This window comes from Dromaius novaehollandiae, chromosome 1 (genome assembly GCF_036370855.1).
Source record: "Dromaius novaehollandiae isolate bDroNov1 chromosome 1, bDroNov1.hap1, whole genome shotgun sequence".
In the NCBI taxonomy this organism is placed as follows: domain Eukaryota; kingdom Metazoa; phylum Chordata; class Aves; order Casuariiformes; family Dromaiidae; genus Dromaius; species Dromaius novaehollandiae.
The window spans coordinates 13,795,697-13,822,911 of NC_088098.1; the positions used below are offsets into that span (position 1 = coordinate 13,795,697).

At 40.1% G+C, this 27,215-nt stretch overlaps 1 protein-coding gene across 2 annotated transcripts in view; it reads left to right on the forward strand.

The window, feature by feature from the left end:
- The window catches only part of GRAMD4 (GRAM domain containing 4), an 86,672-nt gene that overhangs the window by 21,525 nt on the left and 37,932 nt on the right, over positions 1-27,215 (forward strand). For both annotated transcript variants that reach the window (XM_026095376.2, XM_064506115.1), the window contains exons 2-3: positions 4,867-5,077; positions 13,852-13,972. In XM_026095376.2, coding sequence (XP_025951161.1) covers positions 4,867-5,077; positions 13,852-13,972 — 332 coding nt within the window. The remainder of the gene's footprint in view (positions 1-4,866; positions 5,078-13,851; positions 13,973-27,215) is intronic.

Genomic DNA, 27,215 nt, shown 5'->3' on the forward strand with positions numbered 1-27,215 from the left:
TTGAATTTCTTTCATTATGAGAAGTTTGGAATGTGTGCATACAGTGTTCTCGAGGTTTGAGTCTTGATACATTACTTTAAACTGTGTGTCTGATGGTTATTTTGGGGTTGAGGGTTTTAATAAGGTACATATAAAGTCATCTCTTCTCTGGCTCTCTGTAAAAGCATAAAACTTCTCTGTAAAAGGCATAAAACTTCAGCCTTAGAAATTTTGCTTTAGCAACTAAATAATAATGGCAATTAAAAAAAATCTCTAGAGATGACTTTACTGTTGCACTTTTTTTTTTTTTTTGGAGTGGAAAATATAAATCTTCTTTTTCACTGTTTAAGCCCTGTATATGTAAGCTGCTGTCCAGTGTGTTACTTGAGGGTTTGGGGCTTCAGTATGCCTTTGATGGGCTGCTGTTTAATCTAACTGATCAGATCTCTGCTACAGCTATGGTAGAAATACAAGCCACCTGCTTGAAAACCTGGATGCCTGAATAGGCTTGTTTGTAAGCATGTTAATATAAGATTATCCCTACTATATGATTATATGATTGGATCTTCTAGCGTTATTAGATCTAGCTGAGGTGTAGCTGAGTTGGACTTGGATCAGCCTTGCAGAGTTGGTGGCTGTCGTCTTAATGTGCTGTATCCCGCTTTGCATTATAGAAGTGAACATGGAAAAAAAAATCTCTAGACTCCTCCATTAATAGCACAGTGTTTATATGCAGAAATAGTCTGAATTAGGGAGAATGGATTTGATTTTACTTTGTTCAAATTAATGAATTACAAGTATGATAGCACTCAATTCTTATACGTAGCTTGTTCGTTATGTAGTGGCAAGAAGAATTATTGGCACATGTCTGACGGTGTCATGGAGTAAGAGTGTATGTTTAGAACACAGTTAAAATAATTATATTTTTGTGTGTTTATGATTAGTTTTAAAGAAGAGGGAGAAGCAGGCCTGTGTTTTCTCTTTGAGTTTTACATATACAAAAGTGACCGTATGTCACTTCTGATTTTGTTGGTGTGGGAAGTTACTCGAAACAGCGTGAAACCAGTAGCTGAGGTCAGAGTGTGGATGGCTGATTGGGAGAGGGTGGCAGGATGAAGCAGCTGTGAGGGCAAAGCAAGGTTTTTGGTGTTTAGCTATTGTATCTTTCAGTGAGTCTGTCTGTCTTTGTATTACAAAACAACTCATTTGCTTTCTCAAGCTTATCTAATTTTGACTGAAGTCGTTTGGAATACAAAATCTCTGAGAGGTTTTATTCATAATGAACGTGAGTGTTTCTACATTTGCTGTTTAAATAAACAGTAGCTAGTTGCAGGAATAAGGTGCTAATGTAAAAACAGCCTGTCTTAGGAGGCTTGTTTAACTTGAGGCCAAATGAGTCTCTATAGGAGCTTGTTGGCAAGCATGTTTTTTGCTTAGAGAAATCTAATGTAACCGCAAGTAATCTTACAGAGCTGGAAGCCTGGTATGCCCAAACAGTTTTTAGACAAAATGCGTTTACAGTTTTAAAGTTGTAAATGAGCAAATATTGCTATACAGAGGCTTCCTGTACTTCTGCTCAACGTGATTCTCCGTTTCCTCTTTTAACGGTCAACTTACTCAGTGATGCTTTAAAAGGAGAATAATGGCTATGATGGTATTTCTTTTGCTAGCCTCTCCTTGACAGAGCTTAAGCTGATTGAGACAACTAATCTGTTAATATTTTAAAGCAAGGCTTTTATTTATTTATTTATTTATTTAGAATGAGTGGTAACACTTAAATGTAGGCGCATCGATTACACTAGTAAAAATTAGTGTAAAGGTGTTTAGGCTCAGGGGTGCATCTGTCGGCCAAGTTGTTCTGTGATTAGGTCTAAAATGCGTGTGCCATCCTAGGAGGAGACTAGCGCCTAGGCCTTCCTGTCCCCCATGCTGTCCTAGCACTAGTCCATCCTTATTATTTTTCATATAACTGTATCATTAAGTGATGGCATAAATGTTAAAACGTAAAAAACAAATGGGCTTGGTTATAAAACTGCTGTGTTGCGGATCTGACTGGCGTGGTATGTAAAATTGGTTGAACATAGATACAGATCTGTGATACTGGAGGGAGCACAATATAACTGTGCCAGTACTTATCAGAGGCTTAAACTTCCCTGATAGCATTTGTTCTCTAGCTGCTATTAATAGTAGGGCCTAGAAATATTTCTGGATGTGATAGCTGACAAGTTTCTTCATCAAATAGTCAATGAATGAGCAAGAAGTGGTTCTATTTTAAACTTAGCTTTGACAAGTAATAGAACTTTAAAGAAAAGCAGAAAAGCATAGAAAATAACTTTGATGTGAGTTATCACAAGTGACTCTCTTTAAGTGAAAGAATAAATGAAGGCCTACAAATTTAAGGATCTCTGATAAAGGAAGAGAACTCTTCCCTCCTCCTCCTTTTTTTTCTTTTTTGGCCAGCTGCACTGTAGGGTGTTTGTATTAGTTTCAGACTTCTATGTTTAAGCTAAGGTTGCTAATAAATCTAGGCCGAGGTGCAAACCAAAGCAGATTTTCAAGGAAAGGCTCTGGTTTGAACTTGGTGGGAATAGTCACTGCAAAAATGTTAGTTAGCGGAGTTCTACAAGGAAAGAAGAAAAATTCTGTTGGGGTGAGGTTTGTGTTGGAAAGTGAGAAGTGCCTGAAGTGCTGTTCTTTTCAGTCTTGCAAAGGCTGTTGGCGCCAAAGGCAAAAGTCTGCTTCCTTGCTCTTTATATATATGCCTGGAGTGACTTGTGCCTAGATCTGTTTGGCTTTTTTTTCTTTCTTTTCTTTTTTTATCTCGCATCGGTCCCTGGGATTGTGTGCAGTGAAGCTAAACATTGTTTTTAACAACGAAGAGGGAGCATGTTGACCATGAGGAAAAGAGGATGATAACAGGAACAAGTGTCTCAAAATGAAATTTTACTGCAGCAAAAGTCCATTTGGGAGAATGGACTCTCAAAATGGATTATGTTTGTATGTGGCTTGAAAACCTTTTCCTCTAAAATTTTTGCTATGAGATTTAGAATTTCATATCCCAGTTCTTTGAATTCTGAGTTATCAAGTGATATCATGTGACCTAAAGATAGGAAGTATTGTATACCTTTATTTAAGAAAGAAGTAATAGTCATGTGAACAGCTGAAAGTCTTGATTCTCAGTGCTCTCGTAAGACTTAAATGTTTTCCTTTTTGAGTTCTGTTCTAAGTGTGGTCTGGATTTATCAAAAGTGATGCCCTGCTAGTTTAACTTGATAACTTTAACAGTTGATCCATGTAGCACTGTATTAAATGCCTTAATGAAGATGTGGATTAGTCGAGAAATTCCAAGGCCTATAGAAGCTGGGTAAAGGTATGATTACAACATACAGTATCAAAGGAAACTTTCTTCAGCTGCTGCCAATGGAAGGTCTCAAAGATGAGTCTAAAAAAAAAAAAAAAGTAATGATCTTAGCACTAAAGTTTCAATGTGCTGATAAAACTGATTGCTCTCAATTCAGAGTGGGTCTTAAGAGTTCCTTTGGAAACAAACCAATAGGTGGAATATTAAAAACAGGGCAAAATATTTAGAGTTCCAGCCTGCATGTATAGTATAACTAGGTACTTGGCAAGCCCCAGTGAATTAAGCATAACTGAGGCATAAGCATAACTGAGGTATTGGTGTAGTACAGCTTTGAAAAAGACAATTGCAACTGTAGCATGTATTTAGGTGAGGGTGCTTTAGTAGAATGAGGGAAATAGGTCATTGCAGACATGGGTGTTGAGGTAGTCAACACAGGCTGAAACAGATGATCTTCTACTAGGTGTTTACATGGCCTTCTCTTTGCCATATGCAGGAGACACAGAAACCTTGCCTTGCTTGCTCCAGCAAACTCAAGGCTAAGAGGTGCACAGTCATCGTCTGTGTTCATCAAGGGTGCTGGGGTGAGAGGAATAGGAGCTCCCTGAGCTGAGGAACAGAGCTTGCATGAGAAAAAAAAAATAAACTGCCAAACTTGCTAGTCAGAGCAGTAACTTTCAGGAGAGGCAGAATCAAGGAACTCAATTTCCTTTGAGATGGAGCTTGTGACCTTTGGTACGTGATGGTGTGTGTGTAGAGCATTGAATGAGACTGATTCAGCAGGTCCCTTTTACATTGTAAATGATACAGTGCAGCGTATTGACAAGCCACCACTATATACAATGAGCTTACTTCTCTCTATATATATAAGATTGTCAGCAGTGATAATTTTAAGGATTTTTGGCTGTACATTTGAATATGAGTTATGGCTAGCTTCAACAATCTTTTAAATTTCTGATGGGTTCTTCCGTTTAGATCTCTCTGATAGTTTTCTTCAGTAAATCCCTATTACTTTCGGTTTGTGTAGTCTTAAGGAGCATGGTGGTATGATAGCCATGCTGTTCTTTTGCTCTGATTTTTTCAGGGGATTTGATGATGAGTTGTGATGCTTAGTGGACTTTCATGTCTGATTAGAAGTATCAACAAGTTGAAGAGAGTGGACTTACCTACAGGACCTTTTTGTGTGTTTATTTAAAGTGACCTGTTGCAAACTGATTTTTTATTCTTTTTTGGGGGTGTGGGGTTGTTAGCTTGTGCTCATTCTGACTCAAAAATAGCCATGAGATGTGAGAGAGGCAGTAATTACTGTGGGGCGGGGGAGCGTGGGGGCAGAGATCATTGTAGATTATCAACTGCTGGAAAACAAACCATGCATCTGTTGCATCATGATAAAAGCCTTTTAAAAGGCTTTCTTCTTGTGGCAGGAAGGGTCTTGAAAAATGATTAAAAGCAAGTTTGTGATTAGAATGTGTGTGTGTTGGTTTATTGCAAGCTTTCTAAAGTTTTTTTTAATGTCTTGCTTCTTGCAGAGACTCCAACCGTCATGTTAAGGTAAAGCAGAAAAGTTCAGTGCTGAACATGCTAAAGAGGCTGGACAAAATAAGGTTCAGAGGTCACAAGAGAGATGAGTTCCTTGATTTAGCAGAGTCTCCAAATGCTTCTGACACTGAATGTGGAGATGAAATCCCAGTGAAAATACCTCGAACGTCACCACGAGACAATGAAGAGCTAAGAGACCCTGTAAGTACTTGGTTTGCTTCAAGTATCGTAGCATTATATTATACAGTTGTCAGGTGGAAAAATAACAAAAATTAATCGTTTTTTGAAGGTCGTTATGTTTTGGATTCAACACAGGTTTATGGATTAGCGATAAAGCTAAATAGGCTTCCATTTTGTGGAAAGATCTAAATAATCTCTTAATGTTAGGGTTCCCTGTCCCTGCTATTGCTTTTAGATGTTGTAGGTTGATGGATCAGTTAACCTGAGTTTGGGCTTCTGAATGCTGTCTGTTTTTACTTGTTTCGTTAAGCTACTAACAAACAAGTCTTAAGCTTGTTAGCTGAATGAAAGGCTTCTAGATGCTTTTTAGTCAGAGAAACTCAGAATTGCTCAGATGCCACTGGCCAGAAGGGCAGGAGATAGCAGCATTTTGGGAATAAGATTTTTGATGTCTTCATTAGAGCTTGTCTTGTTCTTTACTGCAGTGTCGTATCTAGTAACACTTCCATGTTGCAGTGCTGGTTTAACCCTGTGCAGGAGCAGCTGAGCAAGACTCTTCAGTTACTAAAACCTCGTGGAGCTTGTTAGCAGAAGCACCTGTGTGGAACTGCCTTTTTTACAAGAGAGTTTTTCAGGAAATGCTAAATATTGGTACAGTTCTGCTTTAACTGTTCAAAAATGGCTGTGGATCCTTAAACTTGGACTGCTGGGTGCAATCTAGATTACAATATGGCAGTTTAACTGTATTCCAGAATGTGGCCGGGAAGTCAGAATTTGCACTCCAAATGGAGTGTATGCACTCTTTAGAAACACACCATACTCTTTTTGATCCCAAATATGGTCAGGCTGGTATCTGAAGATTGTGCTTCTAGCAGCACAGAACTTGCTCTCTCCTTAGTGGTGTTACTCTAAAAGATTAGCTGTGTAAGGTTTAGGCATCTTCTTTGGGGTTGGCAACTTGTATCCCTTTTCATAGCTGTTAGTTTTTTTTAACTTAAGCTGACTTGTATGGCATCACATATGACCTGGCTTACATGCACCCTTTTGCCAGAATTTTTTTTTTTATGATCGTAGAACAGGCCAGTAGTAATGAGAGAGAATTCTTCTGTTGCAAAAAGTCTATTTTGTATACATATCTTAAAGCTCTTCCTTAGATAAAGAAAGTCTGTTGCATGCCTTTCCTTTCCTCTTATAATTCCTCTGAAGACACACATCTTGATAAATCTTAGGACAGATGTATCGTGTGTTCTGAGACTAATGATTCAGCCATTGCATCACAGTATTTTTCGGAGGTTTGTCTTAGATAAATAGTGGCGTATGTTCATTAAACTGATGGCGTTATTTAATGTGAGGAGAGTGAAGAATACGCTGTATATCTAGTCAGAACAGCCTTGATGGCTCAGCTAGAGGCTATAGAAAGATCTGTCTTAAAGCCTAGATACTATTTTTTGCATTTCTGTAGGAGGATAGTAGTTAGGAGATGGATGGCTGAAGAGATCACCTGGTAAACCTAAGGTTTTGACTCGTTATAAAGCCTTATTCCTGTACATCTGTGGTGCTCTTCTCTTCCCTTAGACTGCTAGTTCTGTGCACCCAGAAAGCAATTTGAAGAGAACCACTGCTTTCTGGCTGATTACATAATGTTAAGTAGGCTATCCTAATCTAATTCTTTGGATTTGGATATATTTCTTTAAAATATAGAGAGATATATAAAATATAGAGAGAAGGGAAAAAAGAGCAACAACATCAAACTTGTTATTTTGCCTTGTTTGTGATATTAGGGAATTCCAAAGCCAGTATGATACTGGAACAGGATGAGAATAGCTGCTGTGTTATAGATACTAGAAAAAATAAGCAAACTGGTGTGAGGAAGGAGGCCTGAGGTATAAAGAGTAGGTTTCAGTTGGGAAGTTTTGGGGATTAGCGCTTAGCTCTGACAGACATCTGTTCCCCTAAACTCTGCTGCCCCTCCATAAAATGAAGGGAGAAGAAATAATCCCCTACCTTGCAGGGGTGCCAAGAGTAAAGAAAGTAACACTTGTATATTTGAGGAAAGAAAGTAATGCTTCTATATTTGAGTAAACACTGATATTTGAGTGGCAGAGATTCAGAATTATGTGTCTGTTTTCTATTGAGATCATATATTTGAGTTGTGCCTGAATTGGTTTTAATTCAGTGACTAAAATCCAAATCTAAATTGTTTGTACGGGTGGTTTTCTTTTATAGGATCTGTAAGCCATAGAAAATTATACTATTATGATTGTGTTGTCAAGGATCAGGAGGAAATTCTAGTCTTGTTGATTTCTTTCTGTTTAATACCTTTAGGGACCTGTTTAAAGCCTGCAAAAATCAATGTATGCTCTGGTCTTGTGCATACATCAAAGTTAGATTGCATGTCTTTCGCGAGTGAGTGAGCTGTCCTGTAAGTCTTCCACTTCTGTTGTTTCACCCTTTCCCTTAAAAGCTGAGTGCAGAGCAGTTTGACTGAAATGGCAAGATTGGTGACTTGATACAGAACAGAGCGTATGCATGCAAATTTGGGTCCTAGTCTCCTGATCTGCATCTTTAGTACACAGATGTCTTTGCTGCTGCTATCAGCCGTTCTCTTGTCAAGGGCTTCAGCTCTGCCTCCTCTGCTGCTTAATTTTCAGTCTGGCACATTACCCATTAGCCACTTAAAGATCTTGATCTATTAAAACTGTACAGCATAGTCATACGAACGGAAGTCCCTTCTCTAGCATATAGGGAGACACTGGGTGTACCTCAAGAATACACAGTGTACATTGATTTAAAAACCCTTGCTATTTGGTGTTTCTTGGATAGTAAGTACTTTCTTAAATTTCTGTAGCTACTTGTATACTGTAATTATATCATTGCCAGACAGTTGTGTGGGTTAACAGATGACCTTTTTGCTAAGCATCTCTTTCAGTTCCTGAATGGCTTCACAGATTTTTTTTTTCCCTCCCTTGCCAGTTTGACATCAGTTTTTTTAACATACGGACATTCAGCACTGTATGCAATATTGGTATCTCTGTGTTATTTTTGCAAAACAACATAATAAAGAAATAGGGAGGAGAGGGGTAGCCACTTTCTATTCCAGCTTCCTGGAAGTGAATGTGGACATTCATCTTGTTGTGACATTGAAAATTCACGTCGTGTTGCTTGCCCACGATAATTAAGTCCCCTTTATTCAGTGCTCTGTTTCCTATTCTGTAGATGCAACGTAGATTGCTTTTTGTTAGATCACAATTCTCATATGTGGCTATACTTTAAAATGCTTTAAAACATTGCTTCTGCAACTTGGTTTGCTAAGATGCCACATGTTCGAGGAGGAGGAGGTTTCCCTGAAAATCAGTCTTGCTTTGCATTTGCTGGTGCTGGCTTGCCTTGCCTGTCATTGTCATTGCTTGCCTCTGTCTTGTCATTCTATTTTATGAAATCATGTATGCTTAATTTGAAAAATGATTTGTTTTTATAACAGTGAGAAACTGTTCAGTACTATGTACAAGCAGTGTGAATGAACTCTATAAAAAGAAGGCTCAAAGTCTCTTTGGGGAAAGGGGAAAAGAACAAATTTGTGTTTAAACCCATGGAGATCCTGTATTAAACTGTCAGTGAGAATTGCAAATTGAAGCTGTCTTGTACCTGACATATTGTACTGAAAGCAGTCTAATCTATTTATGCAAGTTTCCTGCCTGTATGCTAGGATTAAATCTGAGTTACTGTGATACAGCAAATATTAAATTAATTGATGTTCCTGCACAGCCTGGCTTTTCCTGAAACTTGTCATTTTAAGCCTTTAACAGTACTGTATCAGTGACCTCATTTACAGTCATTTGAAGGTATAAAGCATGATACCAAGACTACAGTTAAGGTATTAAAGTATCTAAACCTGGCTAGCATTAGTTGTTTGTTTGTTTGTTTGTTTGTTTGTTTGTTTGTTTTTTTAAGTTTGCAAAATACAGCTGTGTGTTAGGAGACTGCCAATATGAGTATGCTTCCCAGAATAGCCATTAAGGATTAACTGTTCATGCAGATGCTTTTGTTCTTGAGTAGTGTCATTGGGTTGTTTTTTCCTTTCCTTAAGCCAGGTAAATGCAGCAGCCATGGTGAACCCTTTCTTAATTTTAAATAAGAAAAACTATCCGGAATGTCAGTTGAGAAATTCAAGATAACTAGGACCCGTGTAGAACAAGCTCTTTAGTTTGTTGTCTGTCTTAAGATTGATTTTTTTTTTTGGCTTTACTCAAATGAATACCTGTAGAGGTTAATCATTTAAAATTATACGTCTTCTCTGTGCTGTGTTGCAGCTGCCGTGACTTGGAGTGTGCTGTCCCCGGGGCTTGGCATGCAGCGTCCTTGCTGCTCCCTCTCTGCTTTCGGGGAAGCAGACTGATAATGAAACTAGCCCTTGGGGATATTGTTAATAGGCAATGAGGTAGAGTTGGATCAACCAAGCAGATTAGCATCTGGTTGGCAATTCTGCCAAGCAATATGTTGTTTTATTTGTCCTAAACCATTTTTATCAGGTTACCTTTCCTGACTCTTGGAAAGAGCTTGCAGATGTCAGAAGCTTAATTTTATGTATATTTTTTGAAGTGGACCTAATTTCCTAGGATGTAGATATCTGAAGAAAATAATCTAAAATGTACGATACGCTATGGGAATTCTTCATACAACGTGAGGATTTGTGCTGGAAGGGAGGGATGGGACACTGTCTGAATGAGAATCTCATTAAGTATGCCAAATATGTTAGGCAAACTGCAACTAAAATAACCCTCCTTTTTTTTTTTTTTTTTTTTTTTTTTTTTAAACCAGTGGTGCACCAATATTTGCTGCACTGCTGCTCTTTAATAGGTTAATTACCAAACTGGAAATGAGATCTTTACTAGGACTGTAGGATAACAGTGTTTTTGGTGTTCAGTGCTCAAAAGGACAAAATTCCAGGGCTTGCAGGATATTGTTGGTCAAGGGGGAAAGGGGAGAAACCTCTCAAGTTGAGAGAAGCTGATGTGAAAAGCCTGAACTGCAGATGGGTTTAAAAACACATTTGCATGTGGATGTGGTTTTTCAGACCTGGAGCTGGATGTGGCTTGAAGCAGGAACTCTGAACTCTGATAGTGGTTTAGAGGCAATCTGTCATCATCAAAAATTCTTCCTTTAACCCCTCTGTCTCTGACTCTTCACATTCAACTCTCATGGCATTTTGCTATCTTCCTAGGCATCATAAAGGCTTGTGCATGTTCTTCGCTAAGTAATAGTGATTGCCAACATTTTAAGAGGGCTCCTGGGTCATATATTGTCAAAGCTAGAGAGGCAGAAGGGAATGGAAAAGTGGAATTTGGTGGAAGGCTTTAAGGCTTTTACTGTGAGTCATACAGAAGCCAGAAAGGGCATCTACATAGTATGGTTTAGTTAATCTAATCTGTGTGCCAGCAATATCCTGCAAAAACAGCAGAAGAAAGAGAAACACTACTCACTTAATGCTGGAATTATTGCAAGAAAATATTTTTTTAACATGTGAGTTGAGCCACTTATGCTTACTTCAGAAGTACTTTTTTCATTCAGAGGCAAGAAGTTGACCTCCAGCAGAAGTATTGGCCTTATTCTTTATCTTTTTAGCCCGTTAACACCTCTTGGCAGAACAAGGTGTGTTGGTGTGAGGGGGAACAAAAATCTTCCTTGAGAAAACCACCACCTGCTTAAATGCCTCTTACATCTTTCCTCTCCATGTTCAGTTTTCTAAACACTCAGTTGCATTGGATAATACATTACGGTGTCACTAATTTTTACTGATTTTTTGTAAATTGAATGCTTTATTTTCCTTCAAACTTATATCACTGTGTATCTCAGCACTCTGGTTAAACTACTTTACTATTTAGACAATACTTGCATTATCTTAACCCTAGTTATAAACAGAAAGTATTCTTAGCAAGCAGCCTAATGTTTTAACTCAGGCCCCCCCCCCTTTTTTTCCCTCCTCTAACATAGAAAGAAGGTCACTGTAACCTCTCTAGATTGGTGCAATTATGGGCACATACTGATTTTTCGCCTAACAGCTTATGTCAGACTTCTTGAGTTTAATGCTTTAGCAGGTATGCACGTTTGGAAACTTTCAGAATGAGTCCATATTGTTATGTCTCCAGTTTTATGTACCTTTTGGTCTTTTCTGCTTCATAAAATGCACAATTCGGGTATCCTGGGCTTTATGTAACTAATGATTTAATGTAATTGAAGAGGCAAAAGCAAAGCTGATTTGCCTTGATGGATTTCTGAAATGTAACCCCTCTTAGGGCGAAATACTTTGAGTAACTTCGGTGAGAATGAAAATTTACATATGCTTATATATTTTTTTAGCCCCTTCTTCATGTCCTCCCTCGTCTCAGTCTCTGTGTTCCTGTCCTCTCCGCTGTGCACAGGCCTGGGAGCATGGGACTGTCTGGAGAGCAGTAGGGTGCCTGTGGCAGTAATGCTGAAGTATCCGAGCATGTGTTATGTAACCACTAGCCTGATACGCAAAGCTAGTGAGTGTTCCTGATGGGTGCGACATCTTTCCCTTTGACTTGTATGTCATTTATTTATTTATTTTTACAGTGTCAATGCCTCTTTAGACAGCTCCCTATGAGCTCCTGCCTGCTGGGAGCAGAGGTTGCCCCTGTTGTCCCTCTTTTCCGAATGTGGAGCTCCGTGCTGCTGTGGTCTGACTCCCCAGCAATGGGAGTAGGAGAGGAATGTGTTTAGCTATCTATTATATGAAACTGCTGTGTGTTTAGCTATCTATTATGTGAAACTCACTTGAATTCTAGAAAGTTGTGCTTAATGTCTGGGCAGCAATCTGTATTTCTGTAACACTTTGCCTATCTGTAGAGTGTATTGTACGGGTGCTGCTGTTTGACTTCTGCCACACCTTCCTCTTTGGGCTTCTCAAAGCGTCTGATGAGTGATAACACTAAATCTTGCAGCAGCTCCGTAGCCGAGTAAAATATGATCCAGCTTTATAGATAAGAAACAAACACAGAGGTTAATTGCCATCCCATACTCATCTAAAAATACACAGCTGACACTCCACTTTGCAGCAGTGGCTTAAGCAGTTGTAAAGAGCACGTCTTGCTGCACCTCCTTGGCCAAAGGCACGTGCGGATGGGAAATCTGGACGCTGTGCGGAGGCAGCTCCCCGGCAAGGACTGCCGTAGACCCTCTCCCTCTCTGCCGTGGCTTGGTACGGAGATGTTCGTACTAGCCCCAAAACAGGAAGCAGCACAGGGCTGCTCCGAGCTTCACAGCTTCTCCTTGTTGTCAGGGCTGGCCAACGTTGGCAGCATGGTGTGGGCGTAGCTGTGCTGCTTTCGGGACTGGAAATAGCATCTCCGCTTGGCACTGCGTTAAGCAAGCCCAGGTGGGGAGACGGTGCCAGGTAAATGTCATGCAGTAAATGCTTATTGGGTGCTAATTTGCCTCCATACACAAGTTTGAAGGCTTAAACTCAGCAGCTGTTCAGCTTGAGCAAGAAAACAGATGTTTAATAGATATCTCCACGCTGCTTTATTTAAATCTTTCCCATCAGTGAAAGTACTTTGCTGTCAGTGAGCTTTCTGTACCTCCTTCCCAGAATGTTGAAAATATTTTTTAATTAACTGTCATGTAAATTAGCTGAGTTTAGGTATGTATGTAATTTAAATTGTCATGTTTAAATACATGTAAGCTGACTTTTGAAAGCAATACAGTTCCTGTATGCTTTCAGAGATCAAGCAAGGGCAAGTGAGGGGATGGCAACAGCAACAAAAAATCCCTTTTTGTCAGATAAATAATAATAAAAAATAATAAATCCTCTTTTTTCCTAGACGTAAGCTTTTGTAATCTAGCACTGAAGTTTTGAGTATAAGCTTTTGGAGAAGCTCCTAGATTTTTCATTGGCCAAATGTTCATAACTCGTTGGGACTACGTGCAGCGCCTAAATAACCATAACCAAAGAGATGCCCTCACCCACCGCTTCCCCTGCTTTTTGAAAATACACACTTTATGAAAAATGGCTTCACCTACTTTCTGCTGCGCACGTTCATTTTTTCCGTGCTCTCTTTGTGGAGGTGGCAGTGGTCACTGCTGCTCTGATGAGGCATGCCGTTCTTTGTTTCTTGTGTTCTGCCATATTTCCAGTGCCGAGCTCAACGATAATAAATCAGTCAAGACATGCAGATTCCTGTCTCCCCCTCTCTCGGCCTTCCAGGATGATCTTTGGGGCACCAACTTGAGCAGTAATTGGGGAGGCAAGCAGGCTTCCTTGCTGTGATCTTTCTTGCACAAAGACTGCAATCTTCAGAATTACACACTGTATAAACTGAAATTAAAATATACTATATTTGTTTCCTAATAAGTCAGTGAAATACAGAAAAATCTTTCCTTTGCTAGCTTCACTAGCTTTGCTGGTTTTGTGTGAAATGTTGCATTGACCATTGAATGGGGGGAGGAAAGGGATCATGTACTCGTGCCTTTAAATCAGCAGGAGAAAGCTAAATGATGATGCAGCAGAACTGGTAAGGGGATTTTTTTTTTTTTTTTGAGTACCTGAGGTCTGCGCAAGTGCATTCTGTAAACCTATGCAGGAGAGATCCTGTGGATTCGACTAGCTTTTGTAGATTCATTTTGGTAATTTAATGCTGAATAAGAGGCATGGTGAGTTGTCGATGCTTTTTTGCGTGGCTGTGTGTTTGCTGCCACAGGAGTAAACTGATGTATATAAATGACAAAAAAGAAAAAAAGTGCCTCTGAGCTGTCAGTGTGTTCTGGCTTTCTCGTAGGCTGGTCCAGGGACCATCATCATGGCTTCGGGAGTCCCGGATTTTAGCAGAACGGAGTCTGACAGATTGAATGAGATCAAAGGGCACCTGGAAATAGCCTTACTGGAGAAACACTTTTTACGTAAGTATAAAATAGTGCTCTATGAACCGGAATGGCTTAAGTCTATTGAAATAAGACCAGTAGTGTGTTCTCTAAACCTGCAAAAGTTGGCACTTGCATTCTGAGGTGTGTTTGATGCATGGATAACACACATAGGCTGACATTTCTCTAGAAAGAGCTTTAAAAGCATTTCCAAGGTAACTGAGTGACAAATTTTTTTTTTCTGCGCTGCAATTCCTCACTACACACTTCACTACATGACAGAAGGTTTGAAATCTTAATGTCAACATCTCTACGTTATCATGGAATTAATTAAATTCTTCATGGTGGTTGAAGTAGGCGTTTTTGTCTGGTAGTAATTGTAAGAAGTAAGGGACTACTAAGGGGGCAACCAGTTCATTTCCTTGACAGCTGTTCTAACAAGTAATGCATCTTAAAATACCTTTCTAACAGTATGGGAAATACAGATAATCAAAGAGTATTTGCAGATTTCAAGAGTTACTTGATTGTTTTTTTAAATGTGTGTGTGTGTGTGTGTGTGTGCGCGTGCGTGCGTGCGTGTGTGTGTGTAAGTATTGTTCATAGCCAGAGGCATTCATAAGGTTTTTGAGATTGTATTTTGGCAGGTCTGAGCTACTGACTTGCAAGACAGGATAGCTGAATCAAACCCCATGAAAATGGAAGACAAGCATTCCTTTAATCTGACAGAAGAAAATATCTGTAACAAATAAACTAGAGTTCTTGCTCAGTTGCTTCCCTAAATGGTCATTGTAATGGGTTATTTTTGAATTTAAGAATATGAAGGTTGTTTTTGTGATCAAAGCTTGTCACATGTTTTCTTATGTATAAAAACAATAATATTATAGTATAGTTGTTGACTGGAATCTGTAATCTAGTAATAATAATTTAGGACTTGTGTTTTATCTTCAGCATATTCTCAAGCACTTAGAATTAATTTTCTGTGACACATCTGTGCTTTTGCAATATTTCTTTGATTTTTCTTTTTTTTTCCTCATCTGTGTGAGGAAGGTACTCAGCTAGAATTTATAGTGAACATATCTCCTGATACCTGGAAGAGGTGTCATGACTGGTATATAAAGCAAAAAGTACATGCTCTGTTTGACTTGCCTTGTTGCTTTTAGTAGTTTACCTGACTTCTTTATTTAACTGTGCAGTATAAAGTTGCCATATACTCCTTACATCCCCAGGGATGCTTTTGCTACTAAATTGTTTTTTTTTTTTTAGACTAGATATGACCTTTTTGATCTCTTAATGTAATCTGATGTGTAACAGAAATAGTAGGACTTCCCAGAATTGATTTCTAGTGAACTAATTTAAAAAAAAAAAATTGTGGTTCTCAAACATTCCCATTGCTGATGAATCCACTTCCAGTCCTTCATATGTGGTTAAAGTACTCGTGGCATGCATTTTTGTGAATAATTTCATTCTTCGGTTTCATGCTGTAGTTTGAAAACCATCTAATCAATCATTTTACCACCTTTAGCTGAATCTTTTTCTTTTGCACAGACCTTTATTAGAAACTGTATAATTGGTGGTAATGAAGCTCCCTGTTCCTCCTGCCGAGGATGCAGAGCATATAAACTTTGAGCAGATGGTTTAGAGGTTCAGGCCCGTAGGGGTATTTTGGCTGGGTGGTGTGGGTCAGTCTGACTCCAGCCTGTGCTGCTGCATCAAGAGCTGTTTGGCTTTGCCGTAGCTGCAGTGATGGACCTGCCCTGGCAAGTTGGTTGAGACTCTCTACATACAACATGAGAAAGAATGGTGAACTGGTAGGCAAATACCTTCCCTTCCCCCCCCCCCCCCCCCCCCACTTCAAAATTTTGGGCTAAAATATGTAGCTGTGCCTGACAGTTGGAGTGAAGTAGGAGCTCACTTTTTGGGTATGGTTTCTATATTCTTTAATTCTCTTCCTTCTTCTCTCTTAATAGTTTTTTGACACTAGAAATATTTCGTTACCTTTTTTTGCCTGCTAAAAGGGTAACTGGTGGTAAGCAGAAGCACTCTTAAAATGTACATTTTTCTGCATTAGTTTGCTCTTGGAAAAAAGCCTGTTTTTCTTCCTAAATCGTAGTTTCTTCCTAACTGCTCCAGTAGATGTTTTTTAGAAAAGGCTAGTCACTCAACTGTATTTGCGTACTACTTTCTTTTAAATATGGAATTCCTTAAAGACATCTTTCTAGAACTGTATTTGCATATAAACTGAGTGTTTGCTACCGCCTCTTATTCCATTTCCTCCAATTAGGTGTACAGAAATCAAAGCAGTTGCTGACGAGTGTGGGAAATATTTAAAGTTCCATGGATTTGCTTTTTAACGTAACAGTTTTCTAATCACAGGTCAGCCTGATCCTCTGACTTTCTTTCTGCCTCTTCTATACCTCTTATTTATAGGTACATATTGTAATATAGCCAGGAGGTCAAAGGAGGAGAGATTTCCTCCAAACTATACAATATGTATAGTCTACATATACACTACAATACAACTACAAATTAGTATCAGTTTACAGCTGTAAGTGTCTGCCTAAAGGAATGGCAAACTGTTAGTCTTCTCTAAACTCCATTCAGTCTTTAGGCACAAGTAATAAGTGTAATTTGGCTCAGCAGTGTTTTCATTAAAACACATCCACTCCTAACTGTAGACTCTAAAAGCAATAGAGGAAGTCTAGGGCAAATAGTCACTGGAGGCAAAAGCAGGTATCTGCAGAGGGAGAGCGTCTTCATCTAAGACGCCAGATGAATTTCATCCATAGTGAAGAGTTAGTCTAAAGACCTGGAGAGGTGAAGATGGAGACAAATTGCTTAGCATGTTGCATAGCTGTAAATGCAAATAAAATGTGGCTGGAAATGTGTGAGGATTTTAAACTTCAGATTGACAGGAGGATGAGGTACAAGAAAGAAGGGGTCTTAGATAATGACATATTAAACAGGGGAGTAGATTCTCTGACTTTTCCAACTAAAAGGATTAAAGGTGCTTTTCTTGCCTGTACTGGAAAATCTATGTAATCTGATGGATCCCTCTGAGTTGTATTTTAGGAATGTTAAAAATGTGTGTTGAATATAGTGACACTGGAATACTAGAGTAGAGGTTCACTGAGTTAGTTCTTGTAGAATGATGCTTAAATGCCAACTGAATGAAAAGTGCAAAGCATTTAATCTGCTGGAAACTCTGAATGGAAGTGGATGAAAACTGTCTTTGTTTTGGAGCTGTAGCCATCAGATTTCTCCACTGGTAAAGGACTTTGCATTCTTGCACGTTTTTTTTCTTCTCTCTCTCTCTCTCTCTCTCTCTCTCTCTCTCTCTCTCTCTCTCTCTCTCTTTTTTTTTAAATGCATGTGAGCAGTACCTTGATGCTAACTGAGAGTTCAGATTTGGATGGTAGCTGCTGAATTGGAACAACTAGACTGATATGCTAAGTTTAGTGGTGTTTTTTGCCTATGCGTAGTTCATGATATTTGTTCTCCTGGGTCATATGTCACTTGATACAGTTGAACGAGTAAGTGAACAGCTATTATCCTGTACACCATGCTATATGACAGCTAAATTCCAGTGCTTTGGTTCAGAAATCTGATTGTGTCTAATCAGCAAGCAAACTTGCTGCTCTTGCATTTAAAAGACAAAACAATAGGCAATACCTTTCTGGTTTTTTGCCTCCTTGCAGGAAATGTTCTTGTGTCACAGTTTGTGACTGGTTATGGAGACCAGTTCTGCAGCTGACCTGATGATAGCTGATACCAGCACTCTGGTCCCCCTGCTACAGGTGTGTTTTGTGGGCACGCAGGTGTCCTACAGCTTATATGGAAGGTTCCCTAGTTCTCATTCAAGGCTGTTTAAGGCTTTTGCAATGCTAATTTTGGCAGCTCCGGGAAGAGGAGGTGGTGGTAGCAGCAGCTAAAAGTAAACAAACCAGGTAACTGTTAGAGAGGGTTAGTCACAAGCTAGTAAATTGAAGGAACTCTGCATGAGGATTCCAACCCTGTACAACAGAGACTCTAGGGACTTAAATCATAACTGAAAATGGCAGTTCTGTAATAGCTTTAAAAAAGAAATCAGCACTGTGCTTTTCCATTAAATTTTATCTGAGCTTTTCTTCCTTATGCAATCTCTTTATTCTCATATGCCTTTTCTCTGGCTTCTGGTGTGTGGTTTTTTTGGGGGGCGGGGGAAGCAGGGAGGGAAGGGTGTATAAATGACCTGATGGTTTTTTATGATAGGAGCTAACTAGTAGAATGCTGACCTTCTGAAAGTAGAGCTCTAGAAAATCATATGTGATCTTCAGGCAGATCTGGGCTGTTATAAAGTGGCGTAGCTGGGAGGCAAAGTGTGTGGTGGTGGTTGTGACCAGCAAAAACCTCTGCTGCAGGGTCTTGTTCTGTACAGAAATGCTCATAACCCCTGGAACAGCCAAGCCAGTTGTGTGCAACAGATGGACTATAAAGCTGAGCCAGAGTCCAGCTACCAGCTATGTCAGAAAACCTTTTCTGTAAATTTCTTCTAGTAAGAGGGCCAAATACCAGCTGCAGTAGCAGAGCTGGAGGAGAACAGAAGAGGAAATCGTGCTAATGCATTAGCTTTGCTATCTTCTTATTGACCAGGCAGCCTATAGTCACCTTGGGTTCAGAAATCTTGCAAAGTAAAGAGTTGATTAAAGTGGCAGGTGAAGCCCTGTAACAGAGTAAGTAGTTGCTGTGTAAATATGAGCTAGCCAGACACCAGCTGCGGGCCAGGGTAGCTGGTGCTTGCTAAATGTCAGGGCTGAGGGCAGCTGGGTCTTTCTGCCTGTCCAGGTGGTGTGGCAGCTTTTACCTGCTTTGTGAGCTGCCGGTGGTGATATCCTGGCACCATCCCGGAGCAGCTCCAAGCAATATAGAGGTGTCATTTCTCAGGGCTTTTTACAAAGTATCTGGCCTGCAAAGTGCCTGTCACCCTCTTCCCTTTCTCAGGCCTGCATTAAAGCGCAGCCAGTTCTGGCCCAGAGATCCTGTCGCTGCAGCATGGGCTCCTAGATCATGTTGCCACCAGTGGAGGCCACAGCTGACAGCCCCTGCAGCAGCGGAGCTTATCCTGGGCTTCTCACGTCCTTTCTTCCTTCCCCATAAGCCTTGTTTGTTTCTCCTTAAAATTCTGGAGTCGTGGATGGTGGCAGGAGGATTCCTGGGGGATCTGCAGGTGTCCTTGGCGATAGAGGAGTTCCTCTGGCTTGGACTGTACCTATGTGTGGTGGCTCTTGGGGAATCCTCTTGAACAGAGAGCCATAGGAAAAGGAAAAAGTTCAGGCTCTGCTGCAGGGCCAGCTGTTAACCAGAGCCTCTAACATTTCCTTCTGCATTAAAAAAAATGCATTTAAAAATTTTCTGAGTCTGACTTCTGACTGAGAGGCTTCTCACAAAACTAAGGGAAGTTTCTTGGGAGGTGTAGGAAAGGTTCTGCTTGTGCCTGGACTTGCTTGTAAAGTGTTAACAATGTATGCAGACTTTTGCTCAATCTTTTGAGGAAGGTTTTGATAGGAGAATGAGATAGTGGGATATACTGTTGTGGGATATACTGATGTAAAATAATTAGGAACTAAACCATATAGCTACTGAAGAGTTATGTCAGTCAGGGATACACAAAGATGAATCTAAAAGGACACTTTCATTTCCTTTAAGTGGTCCTCCTTCAAGAAGACTGTCCACCAAAACCCTTCAGACTGCACTTGGGCCCGAAGCTTTCTCTGCTAAAGGTCCCACAGTCTTTGCAGTTTAACTGTTCTGCCTTCCCAAAAGTGAGCCTAGCATGCTTGTGCAGAAGGTGGTTTCTGGTTCGTGCTCTAGGTGGGCATTTGTCCTGAGATCTGATGCATGCTGTATATTGGGTTCATGTCTAGCCTTCCTGGACAATGAAAAATCCTCTGGCTCCTTTTTCCTGGAAACATAGTTGGAAGGGGAGATCATGAACAGGTTAGAGCACTTCTCTGGGATTTAAGGGGCCTCAGTTCAGACCGAGGAGGATTCTGACCTGCATTTCTCATCTCCGAGGACAGTGGTCTAACTGGTGGAGAATGTGTTGCAGTCTTCACGCTCTCAGCTTTGCCTTCATCTCTGGGAGTCCTGAGACCAGGGAAAGGATTGGGTGTGACTCTGGCCCAGGGATGGTGACAGGACAGAGTCCTGGGCTAGTCCTTGTTCCAGGGCCAGCTTGTGAAATCTGCGGTAGTCACTGACAAAAGGTGTAGATGGTAGTTGCGTGAAGATGCCAGAACCCTGGAGGGCCCGACCCGGGAGAGCCGCGTGAAAGCCGGGCATACTGCCTCTTCATGGGGCGGATTAATCCAAGTGCAGCACAGCACTGACAAACGTGTGTTGTTTCTGGTTCTGAAACTTCGCTAGCTTTAATGAATGCCACCCACATGTTGCGTTATGTAGATGTAGCGTGTTCTTGATTTTGTCTTTCTGGGACAGCTTGGCTTTGTGAGTTGCGGTGCTGGAGTGGGTTTGAAGGCTAAAGGTGGTTGTCGGCAGCCTTGCCGTGCCCCCCGTGTGCAGGCAGCCAGCGATTTCCGCAGCCGCGTGTGGAACCTGCCCTTCTGCGCTCGACTTAATAACACAGACCTCGGAGGAGACCTCGGCTGCTATCCCTGGGCCAGGCGTTGAAATGTTTATACTCTGTTTCACTTTTTTTGCCAAAAACATGAAGTGAAAACAGTTCCTGCGCTAATGACAGAATTTTTGCAGCTCCTTTCATTTTGGACGGGTTCTGCAACTCTTCCGGCATTTTTGTGCTCTGAAGATTCTGGAAATTCCTGGAGGAGCAGTGCTTTTCCTGACTCTTAAGCTAGTAAAAAGAGTCTCTACCAAAAGAAACTTTTCACTGGATGATTTGGGAGAAGAATCTGCCACAGTAAGGGGTGAATTTTTAAAATAGTCTGCACATTTTCAGGAAACCTTATAATTTAAAGCTTTTCTGTGAATAAGGAAGAATGATCCGGTGTCTTCCTGCTATTTCTCATGTAGGTAAAGGAGCCAAATTTCTCTGTTTTTATTTATAACGGATTTGATGTTTAGACCTAGTGAAATTATGTCACAAGACGAGCTTGTGCGACTGAGTGAATAGGTTTTGTGACAAATGGTATTTAAAGAGGATCTAAATTTTCTCTACCCTAAAGATCTGTGTATAGATTCAGTGTTTCAGCTGACGTGTAAACACTCTTAACATCTCCATCTAATATGGGAAAGCTGGTTTTAATACTTTAAATTCAAAAAAGGTAAAACAAAAAATATCTTTTTAAAGACTAAAATCTTTCATGCACCTCTGAAAATCATCCAGGAAAGTAAAAACCCACTTGGTAAATAATTCTTTATAGCTTTGCACATGCAAGCATGTTGTATTTTAAAAATGTGCACATATACCCTTTGTGTATTAGGTTACAGTGGGAAAAGGTGCATTAGGGAAGGGGGAAAAGGCATCTTGTTCAACAGCAGTTCAGGTAATCCAAGAGGAGGGATATCCAAGAACAATATGTCTGTGAATGAGAGAATCTGGCTATTTCTTAATGTGTTAAAATTAAAAAAAAAAGAAAGAAAAAAGCTACATGAATGTATAAGTTTGATTTATAACCTCTCTCTTAGGTCAGAGTGGACTTGCTTTCATTTTAACTGGCTCGGTTGTGCTGCAGAAGTTGCAGGCAGGTATGCCTGGAGGCTCATATCAGAGGCCTGAGTACGTGGGCAGATGCAGGCAGATGTAGGGTAGCTCTGCTCGTGCTCTGGACAGGTAGGGGAGTGTTTGGCTTTATACACTGCTATGCATATTAGCTTAAACTGTGCATGTGTTGGATCTCCAGGAGAGAGGGAAACACTGTCTAAACTAATTTGGCCACCGGCCTCTGGATTGGTTTGTCCCCTGCTGGCTCAGTGCAGGAGGATTTGTTGTGTAGGTCTTTATGCCTGACTGCACTGACATACCTTCTGTATAGGCATCTAAACTGCCACTTCATTTTTTAAAAAAATTTCTTCCCTTTTTATATTAAATTTATTTGTCTTCAGCTGTTTTTTTTCCTCATAATCAAGCATTCCTTTTCTGTTCTCTGTTCAGAGTCTTGGTGTACTAGCTGTAGCTTCAGCGAAGAAGTTCTGTAAGGCCCTGAGCTTAGCTCTGAAACACATGGACGAGCAAGTTTCAAGTAAAGTTCATTCTGGCCTTCCTCAGTGACAAGTTGATTTGGGCATCCTGGTATTCAGTGTCCTGTTATGAACCCCAGCCTGGATGCTAATCTCTTTTCTAGGCATTTTGTCTCTGACATCACGTTGATGTCCCTTCTGGAGCTGGGCTTTCCCCCTCATGCCTTTTACTGCCAGAGTATGAGAGCAGCACCTTGCAAAATAACCCGTCTCCTCAATTTCTGCCCTGGGGAATTATTACTTTGCAGGAAAGGGAGGGGTTTTTTTCCCTCTATATCTTCAGTCCTCTTACTGTAGAGGGACTGAAGCCCAGGTGTCTTGTCTGTGATCTTTCATCACACTGATAATAAGCAAACTGAAGCTTTGTACACATCCATAGTTAACATAGACTAGATACCTGGTTTAACTCAATGTGATGCATCCACTATTCTTTGGTCGAAACTTGTTATCTTTCAGGAAATTTCTATGGAAAGGCAATGATTTATGTTACTGCAAGATTATTTTTGTTTGGTTAGAGCTTTAAAAATATTTGGAAAGACCAGGTCTTGTTGGGACCAGAATTGCTGTAGAAAGTATGTGCTGTTTTCATACGCTAACATCTCCAATGCCTAAAGTAAAACAGTGAGGGCAAGCTCATTATAACTGTGCATTTGTTGTTTCTGTGTAAATAAGGTTACTTTTTCCAAAATGTTTTTAGATTTGTGTAGCAAAAAAATCATCTCTACCCCTCTTCAGTTATTTATCTTAAGACTTCTGGCCTTTTGTCCAAAGACTTTGTAGAACAAAGGGAAAGTTGCAATATTAGAGAACCTATGAACTATTTTCAAAGTTTCTGTAGACAACAGTTTTGTACTGTGCTCTGAAACAAACGGGAAGCACAGTGGAATTTTGCCTATGATGGGAATGATCTAGTTTTACTATTTCTATATGTAGCCAGGCCTGTTGATGCACTACAGGGATAATGTTTGTGAGGGAAGAAGAGGACTTTCCGAACGGAAAGCTAGGCTGATGAGAAGGGTCAGAGGTAAGATCCTCTGTATACAAACGTGTGCATATAAGTTGATCCTGTTATAAAGCTTAAAATCTTACTTTCAAGCCATACCTTAGCTAAATACATAAACAGAGATGAGTTGAAGCCTGAAAAGTGAAGGTAAACAAGTGTTTCTGCAGCTTTGATCAGACAGGCTTTTGAGCACAGAAAAAGCTTTTTCATGCGGATAATTCTGTTGAGTTTAATATCTCTGGGTGAGAGTATGTATGCATCCACAGAAGAATAGCATTTTGGAAGGGCATGGAGAAAGGCAGGATTAGGGTTTATGTTCAATACAAAATAGTTTAATTTCCTGGGAAGTAAATAGAAGTTTGCCTTGTGACTTTTTGATTTTCATCGATTCCTGTCATAACTAAAACCATCAGGACAGCCTGGAGATTGTTGTATTCTGACAGTGGCAGTTAAGTATGACTATTGGGTTTTCAGACAAAAGTTTTATGCTAGTACTGTAGTATTTTAGCAAGCATTTCTTTCCTGTTAGCTTTCTGGACAAAATCATTGTGTTGTGGTGGTTGATGGAAGAACAGAACAATGAAAGCTAAATAAAATTGTATTAACTAGGAAGTAGAAGGGTATCCTTTGTCCCAAAGTAAGTTTGAATTGCAGGTATGGATACATTAAAAAAGATACCCCGCCCACGTGTCTGTTGGAAGGGTCTTTGAAAAAATAAGAGACAGCTCTGGTTTCATGTGGATCTGCTCCTGGGCTCTCCTGTGTGGCCGTTCTTGTCCATGTAGACTTACTCTGAGCTCATAGATTGCCAGATCTGAGAGATCTGATGGCAAAAAAGTCTGAGAAGCAAGTAGTCTTTCTCTTCACTTCCAAATTGCACTAGTTTAAGGGACAGATGTCCAACCTATCAACAGTAGGATGAGGTCTTAATGGGTGAAATCAAAGGGGAGGCCTGCCTCTGAGCTCCTAAGTACCTCCAAGATGAAAACAAATCCTTAGGATGAGTCATGAGGGCTCTACAGGCCTTGTAGGCTAGAGAAGAAGGGGGAATGTGTCTGTAATAGTTTTCCATCCCCATTCAGCAGGTGTTTTTCTAGCTTTGGACATTGAGCTACAGCCTAGGGTTGTAGCTTTTCTTTGTGATGCTTTTTACAAGTAGCTGACTTCATGTTTGGGAATACAGTGGTCATCTACACTGAATAGATCCTGCAAAGTGTAACAGTGAGTGGCTGGGAATAGTTTCTGAAAGTCACTGATAAGTATCTCATAGCTGTCAAAACACTGACTCTTCCATATTACAACTGTTGTCTTCTGTTCTGTCACCCTACTATAAGCATGGAAACAATATTAATGAAGAATTGTGTGACCCCTGTTCTGTTGCAGTTAGGAAAAGGTGCACCTAAGTGATGCTAAAATAAAGCACAGCATTGAGCATAACATTCGAAATCTAAGTCTTCCCTTACCTGAGAAACACTCTTCTACAGTAACATAATAAAGGACTATTGAAAACACTATTTTGTCAAATAAGATTAGCTTTTAAATTGAGTCTACCTTGTCACATGAAGTAGATGAAGATTTTACATGAAGCTATATGTTACTGAGATGAGGAGAATAGTTCTGCTAAGAAGCAGAATGGTAGTTCAGGCTCAGCCTTGCCTCCAGTGTAAGTGTAGTTGCATTGCTTCTGAATCAGAGTTGGCTTATTTCTGATCAGCGTAGAAAGAGTTCACTCTGCTCCCTCTAAAAGTTCCTGTAGGCATATGCTAAAAGACTGAAAAAGTGGTCTCCAAAAGCTATGCTCATTGTAAATAATGGAGCAGGAGCTCGACTTTTGAAAAGACAAAAATAGGCATAACGAAATGACGGAAACAAAAAGGTAAAAAGAGGGATTGTTTAACTGCAAACTTGTGTTAGGTTTTCTTTTAGGCAGACAGGCATGACTGTTTCTGAACATGGCAAGTCACTTCTTCATTTTGATGCGTGCAGATAAACCAGACTGAACTGGAGAAAGGTTATGGAGAGCTCTCTTTTCAAATGCCAAAGGTGGAGTCTGTTTTCCATGTTTAACCCTTTCATTTCTCCACTCTAACAAAAAAGCCTATGTAAAATTGAGTAGGAGGAGAGAAAGGTATGCACTAGATAAACAAATGTAGTTGATTTTTAATGTCTCCTGTATGCTTTTCTGGCATTCTTGACACCTACATCCCTGTTTGTAAGAAGGGGGAAAGGGGTTTTCTGTGTGAAAGACTTGAGCAGGAAGCCTGACCACAGGGGAAAACCATTCAACTGTAAAAGCAAGGTGCTTTCAGTTGTGAAAAGTAAACAAAATGAATAGTTTTGCCTCCAGTCTTCCAGTTTTGCTGACTTTTTTTTCCTCTCTTATCTCATTAGCTTTTGAATGTCACTCTGTGTGTCCCTCACCCCCCATATTTTAGACTGCTCGGGATAAAGAATATCTTCAAATGTTTTTATCATTTTTTTTTTCTATGCTTCACCCATGCTTAAGTTGAGCAAGCCTTGGCTGAAGATAAATTATTTCAGGATAGGTCTTTTAGAAGAATATGGGAAGGAGGAACAAGTTTGTTAAGGATTAGTTGTGTAGCTGAATGTGTACGGGTAATGCATTTTGATCCCTGTGTAGTAGATCTTGCAAGGTGGTGGTGTGGTTTTTGGGAGGGTGGGGGGGGGGGGGTTAGTTTTTTTACACTTACTGATGGTTGGGGTTTTTCGATATAGGGGTTTCTTTGTCCACCTAAGACTCACCACTGAATAAATAGATGATGAATGATACAGAAAGATGCTGGGCAGTCTTTTGATTCTGGAGTACCTGGCAGCTCACCAATCAGAATTATATTAAATGCACATGACATTGGAGGTTGAAGCATATCAATAAGACATTTGCTTTAAATATGGTTTGGTATTCTGAGACTTGCATCCCTAACCTAACCATCTCTGTGACAAAATTTAGCTCTTGCCATGACAAGATTCATTACTGCATTTACTACTAAAGGTTACATGGGTGAATTTGGGCCCTTAGATGGCTCTTTGTGTTTTAAATAGTTAACACTTTCATTGTAACCTTAAACTGTGCTCTTAGAATGAGGAAATTGTTGGAAATAGTTCTATATAAAACTCTTGGTGATGGTGTGATGTTGCGTGCTGTTGCACTCTTTGTGTTTCCTTAGCACTACGGTAGCAGGCAGAGAAAGTCCCTGAACTACAAATAAGTGGTGGTTGGGAGAGTGTTGCAACAAGTAAGTCTCTGCTTGTGCCTGTCGAAGAGTACCTCTTCATGGCTGTGGTCAAACAAGATACTGCATTCAGTGGCTTTTTAATTTGGCTCGGTATAGCTTCTAAATGTTCTTCTGCAACACGTAGCCTCCTGAATGTTACTTTGCAAAATACTACTGGCAAGATAAACAAAAGAAAATGACCTTCATCTTTGTGTCCACATTGTCATGAAGAACAACCTCTCAGTTAGCTGAAATCTGAAAGTTTCTGCCTTCAGTTTAACAGGACATAACCTGCTCCCTCAACTTTTTATAAAAACCTAAATGACATAATACGGGATCAGTCAACATACAACATACTTCACCAAAACAAATTCTGAGGAAGCACTTGGCAAAAGAAGGATCAGTGATTCTGAAACCCATCATTATGCCTTGCCAACTTCAGCCATGGCTTTCCAGATTTAAAGGAAATAAGAGGAAAAATATAGAGGAGCAGCATAGGTTGGTTTCAGTCTGCTGCTGTGCAGAGATAACATTGGAAATACAGATAGATGCTGGACTTAAAAGGACAAAATCATGTGCATTCTCTCTTTGCAGCAAAGACGGTGAGGGCGGCATTTGGGAAAAAGTGTGAAGATCTCTTGCTTAGAATTGGGTCAGTTTACAGTACTGTATTGAGTCATTTTACTGATAGTATCTGGTGTTGTAATAGTAGGCAGGAATTTGTAAAGCCGTGACCAGATAATGCCACAGTCAGGCAGCAGCTCCTGTCCTCTTCCCATTGTCACTGCTGTCCATCTGCTGGAGATTACTCTCCAGTTCACTTGGCCAGTTCCAGCAGTAGACCTATGAAGGG